At 42.0% G+C, this 6,351-nt stretch overlaps 1 protein-coding gene across 1 annotated transcript in view; it reads right to left on the reverse strand.

Moving 5' to 3' along the window:
* The window catches only part of dync2h1 (dynein cytoplasmic 2 heavy chain 1), a 256,786-nt gene that overhangs the window by 218,959 nt on the left and 31,476 nt on the right, over positions 1-6,351 (reverse strand). The window contains 3 exon segments of the mRNA XM_061919267.1: positions 1,728-1,855; positions 5,941-6,169; positions 6,242-6,351. The exon segment at positions 6,242-6,351 is cut by the window's right edge and continues 30 nt beyond it. Of these exon segments, the coding sequence (XP_061775251.1) occupies positions 1,728-1,855; positions 5,941-6,169; positions 6,242-6,351 (467 nt within the window).

Consider the following 6,351-nt stretch of genomic DNA (forward strand, 5'->3'; position numbering starts at 1 on the left):
TATTCACCACAGTGTGTGTGTAACGTGGTCACCACAGTGTGTGTGTAACGTGGTCACCACAGTGTGTGTCTAACGTGTTCACCACAGTGTGTGTGTAACGTGTTCACCACAGTGTGTGTCTAACGTGGTCACCACAGTGTGTGTGTAAGATGTTCACCACAGTGTGTGTGTAACGTGGTCACCAGTGTGTGTGTAACATGTTCACCACAGTGTTTGTAACGTGTTCACTACAGTGTGTGTGTACGTGTTCACCACAGTGTGTGTCTAACGTGTTCACCACAGTGTGTGTGTGTAACATGTTCGCCACAGTGTGTGTGTAACGTGTTCACCACAGTGTGTGTGTGTAACGTGGTCACCACAGTGTGTTTGTAACATGTTCACCACAGTGTCTGTGTAACGTGGTCACCACAGTGTGTGTGTAACATGTTCACCAGTGTTTGTAACGTGTTCACTACAGTGTGTGTGTAACGTGTTCACCACAGTGTGTCTAACATGTTCACCACAGTGTGTGTGTAACGTGTTCACCACAGTGTTTGTAACGTGTTCACTACAGTGTGTGTAACGTGTTCACCACAGTGTGTGTCTAACGTGTTCACCACAGTGTGTGTGTGTGTAACATGTTCACCACAGTGTGTGTGTAACGTGTTCACCACAGTGTGTTTGTAACTTGTTCACTACAGTGTGTGTGTAACGTGTTCACCACAGTGTGTGTGTAACGTGTTCACCACAGTGTGATTGTAACTTGTTCACTACAGTGTGTGTGTAACGTGTTCACCACAGTGTGTGTCTAACGTGTTCACCACAGTGTGTGTGTGTGTAACATGTTCACCACAGTGTGTGTGTAACGTGGTCACCACAGTGTGTGTGTAACATGTTCACCAGTGTGTGTGTAATGTGTTCACTACAGTTTGTGTGTAACATGTTCACCACAGTGTGTGTGTGTAATGTGCTCACCACAGTGTGTGTGTAACGTGTTCACCACAGTGTGTGTGTAACGTGGTCACCACAGTGTGTGTAACGTGGTCACCACAGTGTGTGTAACATGTTCACCAGTGTGTTTGTAATGTGTTGACTACAGTGTGTGTGTAACATTTTCACCACTGTGTGTGTGTGTATGTGTGTGTGTGTGTGTGTGTAACATGTTCACCACAGTGTGTGTGTGTGTGTGTGTGTAACATGTTCACCACAGTGTGTATGTAACATATTCACCACAGTGTGTGTGTGTAACGTGTTCACCACAGTGTGTGTGTAACATGTTCACCACAGTGTGTGTGTGTGTGTGTGTGTGTGTAACATGTTCACAACAGCGTGTGTGTGTGTGTGTGTGTAACATGTTCACCACAGTGTGTGTGTAACGTGGTCAAAACAGTGTGTGTGTAATGTTTTCACCACAGTGTGTGTGTGTGTGTGTGTGTGTGTGTGTAACATGTTCACCACAGTGTGTGTGTAACGTGGTCAGAACAGTGTGTGTGTAACGTGTTCACCACAGTGTGTGTGTAACGTGGTCACAACAGTGCGTTTCTGTAACGTGTTCACCACAGTGCGTGTGTGTAACGTGTTCACCACAGTGTGTGTGTAACGTGTTCACCACAGTGTGTGTGTGTAACGTGTTCACCACAGTGTGTGTGTGTAACGTGTTCACCACAGTGTGTGTGTGTAACGTGTTCACCACATTGTGTGTGTGTGACGTGTTCACCACAGTGTGTGTGTGTGTGTGTAACGTGTACCTCGGCAGACGCTCCGATTCTTTCCCTCTGGCTTTCAAAGCCTTGAAATTGGCCTCCCAGTCCTGCACGGAGGTCAGGTGTTGCACCACCAACTTCTCCAAATCCACTTGGCCCAGCACCACCCACTCCTGCAACACCAAAAAAAAAAACTGAATAAAACAAAAAAACTGTGAGGGGTTCAAGGGCCCAGACAACTTCTAAAAGTGAAACATGCTCACATAATCAGAGGAAATTGAACTATTTGAAAAAATTAAAAACACATCAAATAATTTTTAAGTCCATTCATTGAACTATAATGTGTTTATTGTTGTGGATGTGCCACAAAAACATCACACTTTACATGGCAAATATACAGTGGGGCAAAAAAGTATTTAGTCAGCCAGCGTTTGTGCAAGTTCTCCCACTTCAAATGATGACAGAGGTCTGTAATTATCATCATAGGTACACTTCAACTGTGAGAGACAGAATGTGAAAAAAAAATCCAGGAATTCACATTGTAGGAATTTTAAATAATTTATGTGTAAATTATGGTGGAAAATAAGTATTTGCTCAACCATTCAAAGTTCTCACTGATGGAAGGAGGTTTTGGCTCCAAATCTCACGATACATGGCCCCATTCATTCTTTTCTTAACACGGATCAATCGTCCTGTCCCCTTAGCAGAAAAACAGCACCAAAGCATGATGTTTCCACCCCCATGCTTCACAGTAGGTGTGGTGTTCTTGGGATGCAACTCAGTATTCTTCTTCCTCCAAACACGACCAGTTGAGTTTATACCAAAAAGTTCTATTTTGGTTTCATCTGACCACATGACATTCTCCCAATCCTCTCCTGTATCATCCATGTATCCATTTTCGTATAAACTCAACTGGTCGTGTTTGGAGGAAGAAGAATACTGAGTTGCATCCCAAGAACACCAAACCTACTGTGAGGCATAGGGGTGAGTGGCCGTGGGCAACCCGAGGGCCCCTGGTTCAATCCCCACCTAGTACCAACCTCATCACGTCCGTTGTGTCCTTGAGCAAGACACTTCACCCTTGCTCCTGATGGGTGCTGTTTAGCCCCTTGCATGGCAGCTCCCTCCATCAGTGTGTGAATGTGTGTGAATGAGTAAATGTGGAAGTGGTGTCAAAGCGCTTTGAGTAGCTTGAAGGTAGAAAAGCGCTATTCAAGTACAGCCAATTTATTTATCATTTAAACATCATGCTTGGGGCTGTTTTTCTGTTAAGGGGACAGGAGGATTGATCCGTGTTAAGGAAAGAATGAATGGGGCCATGTATCTACCTTCTCTGTATCCTGGAGTCAAACTGGTGCCTCCTTCTTTCACCCAGTCAACATATCTTTACCCGCACATTACCTACCTTCTCTGCATTATGTGGTCACGCCGGTGCTTCCTGCTTTTAAGCGGCCATCTTGAGACGACAGCATTATAAGCGCACCGGTTCTTTGAAGGCTCGTAAAATCAAAACCGAAGCAGTTAGAAAAACTCTTTGCGCAACTTTTAATGAGAAGGGTTCAATCTCTTCCCTGTGCGAGTTTGAAGCCGACACAACAAACGCGCTCAGAGGAGAAAATGTTTGAAAAAAGGTGACGGGTTTTTACAAAACGTTTGTTTTGAAGGGGTAATTGTCAACTTCCTGTTGATTTTTGCTGAAGGATGTCAATTAATGAAATTTGGTCTAAGTGAGACCTACATAGAGGTTTTTGTTTCATGTCTCTACGACATTCCTACCGAAAGTTACAAGCAGTTTTGTCCGTGTTTTCTTCCTAGGAGCAGATGTGTCTGTGTTTTATTCCTAGGGGGCGCTGAAAACGCAATTTTAATTTTTTTTGTATTTTTATTAGATCGCAATTTTCCCCAGTCCTGATGTGTGTGTCCAGTTTGGTGAGTTTTGAAGCATTTTAAGGGGGTCAAATTACAGCTCAAAGAGGCAAAAATGACATTTTTTAGGAAACTTTTGTTTTGAAGGGGTGTTTGCCAACTTCCTTTTGTTTTTTGCTGAAGGATGTCAATTAATGAAATGTAGGTCTAAGTGAGACCTACTTAGAGATTTTTGTTTCATGTCTCTATGACATTCCTAACAGACGTTAGAGAGCAATTTTGAGTTTTGGGGTTTGTTTTTTTTATTAGATGGCAATTTTCGCCAGTCCTGATGTGTGTGTCCAGTTTGGTGAGTTTTGAAGCATTTTAAGGGGGTCAAATTACAGCTCAAAGAGGCAAAAATGAAATTTTTTAGGAAACTTTTGTTTTGAAGGGGTGTTTGTCAACTTCCTGTTGATTTTTGCTGAAGGATGTCATTTTATGAAATGTAGGTCTAAGTCAGACCTACTTAGAGGTTTTTGTTTCATGTCTCTATGACATTCCTAACAGAAGTTAGAGCGCAATTTTGAGTTTTGGGGTTTGTTTTTTTTATTAGATGGCAATTTTCGCCAGTCCTGATGTGTGTGTCCAGTTTGGTGAGTTTTTAAGCATTTTAAGGGGGTCAAATTACAGCTCAAAGAGGCAAAAATGAAATTTTTTAGGAAACTTTTGTTTTGAAGGGGTGTTTGCCAACTTCCTTTTGTTTTTTGCTGAAGGATGTCATTTTATGAAATGTAGGTCTAAGTCAGACCTACTTAGAGGTTTTTGTTTCATGTCTCTATGACATTCCTAACAGAAGTTAGAGCGCAATTTTGAGTTTTGGGGTTTGTTTTTTTTATTAGATGGCAATTTTCGCCAGTCCTGATGTGTGTGTCCAGTTTGGTGAGTTTTGAAGCATTTTAAGGGGGTCAAATTACAGCTCAAAGAGGCAAAAATGAAGTTTTTTAGGAAACTTTTGTTTTGAAGGGGTGTTTGCCAACTTCCTGTTGATTTTTCCTGAAGGATGTCATTTTATGAAATGTAGGTCTAAGTCAGACCTACATAGAGGTTTTTGTTTCATGTCTCTACGACATTCCTACCGAAAGTTACAAGCAGTTTTGTCCGTGTTTTCTTCCTAGGAGCAGTTGTGTCTGTGTTTTATTCCGAGGGGGCGCTGAAAACGCAATTTTGATCTTTTTTTTATTTTTATTAGATCGCAATTTTCACCAGTCATGATGTGTGTGTCCAGTTTGGTGAGTTTTGAAGCATTTTAAGAGGGTCAAATTACAGCTCAAAGAGGCAAAAATGACATTTTTTAGGAAACTTTTGTTTTGAAGGGGTGTTTGCCAACTTCCTTTTGTTTTTTGCTGAAGGATGTCAATTAATGAAATGTAGGTCTAAGTGAGACCTACTTAGAGATTTTTGTTTCATGTCTCTATGACATTCCTAACAGACGTTAGAGAGCAATTTTGAGTTTTGGGGTTTGGTTTTTTTATTAGATGGCAATTTTCGCCAGTCCTGATGTGTGTGTCCAGTTTGGTGAGTTTTTAAGCATTTTAAGAGGGTCAAATTACAGCTCAAAGAGGCAAAAATGACATTTTTTAGGAAACTTTTGTTTTGAAGGGGTGTTTGCCAACTTCCTGTTGATTTTTCCTGAAGGATGTCATTTTATGAAATGTAGGTCTAAGTCAGACCTACTTAGAGATTTTTGTTTCATGTCTCTATGACATTCCTAACAGACGTTAGAGAGCAATGTTGAGTTTTGGGGTTTGGTTTTTTTATTAGATGGCAATTTTCGCCAGTCCTGATGTGTGTGTAAAATTTGGTGAGTTTTGAAGCATGTTAAGGGGGTCAAATTACAGCTCAAAGAGGCAAAAATGACATTTTTTAGGAAACTTTTGTTTTGAAGGGGTGTTTGCCAACTTCCTGTTGATTTTTGCTGAAGGATGTCATTTTATGAAATGTAGGTCTAACTCAGACCTACTTAGAGGTTTTTGTTTCATGTCTCTGTGACATTCCTAACAGACGTTAGAGAGCAATTTTGAGTTTTGATTTTTTTATTAGATGGCAATTTTCGCCAGTCCTGATGTGTGTGTAAAATTTGGTGAGTTTTGAAGCATGTTAAGGGGGTCAAATTACAGCTCAAAGCGGCGGCGGTATAATAATAAAAAATCTTTAGAAATACAACAAGGTCCACTGTCTCAAAGGGACATTCGGTCAAAAGAATTGTGTTAATTCCACCACTGTATATATCGGTATCGGTTGATAACGGAATCGGTAATTAAGAGTTGGACATAATCGGGATATCGGCAAAAAAGCCATTCTCGGACATCCCTAGTTTTCAGCCCTACTTAGTCCACATCAGCATGCTTACCTTGTACTTGAGGGGGATGGCCTGCAGGCGGCTGAAGAGGTCCTCTGCCTTGCTGAAGACCGTGAGGAAGCCAGAGGCGTTCCTGTCAATCATGGCGCTGAAGATGACCTGATCCCCCGTTCCACTGACACCTCTGAACTGGTTGGGGATGGAGATGAACCTCTTCATCTCCCTGTAGTAGCGCGCTCGCACCTCTTCGAAGGGAGGCTGGAACTGTAGCCGGCCTTGTCTGCTCGGCGGGAGGAACATTGCTCGTCAAACACACAGAAGGGAAATCGAAGAATGGAGACGTCGCACTAACTTGAAAGTGAGATCGATGTGTATTTCAGGTAGATTCTTGTTCAGAGCTTCCAGTCCAGTCTGGTACTGGTGTTCAAGAGCCTTGTAGAGCTGATGGTTCCAGTGCTGACG

Source organism: Nerophis ophidion, linkage group LG13 (genome assembly GCF_033978795.1).
Source record: "Nerophis ophidion isolate RoL-2023_Sa linkage group LG13, RoL_Noph_v1.0, whole genome shotgun sequence".
Lineage (NCBI taxonomy): Eukaryota > Metazoa > Chordata > Actinopteri > Syngnathiformes > Syngnathidae > Nerophis > Nerophis ophidion.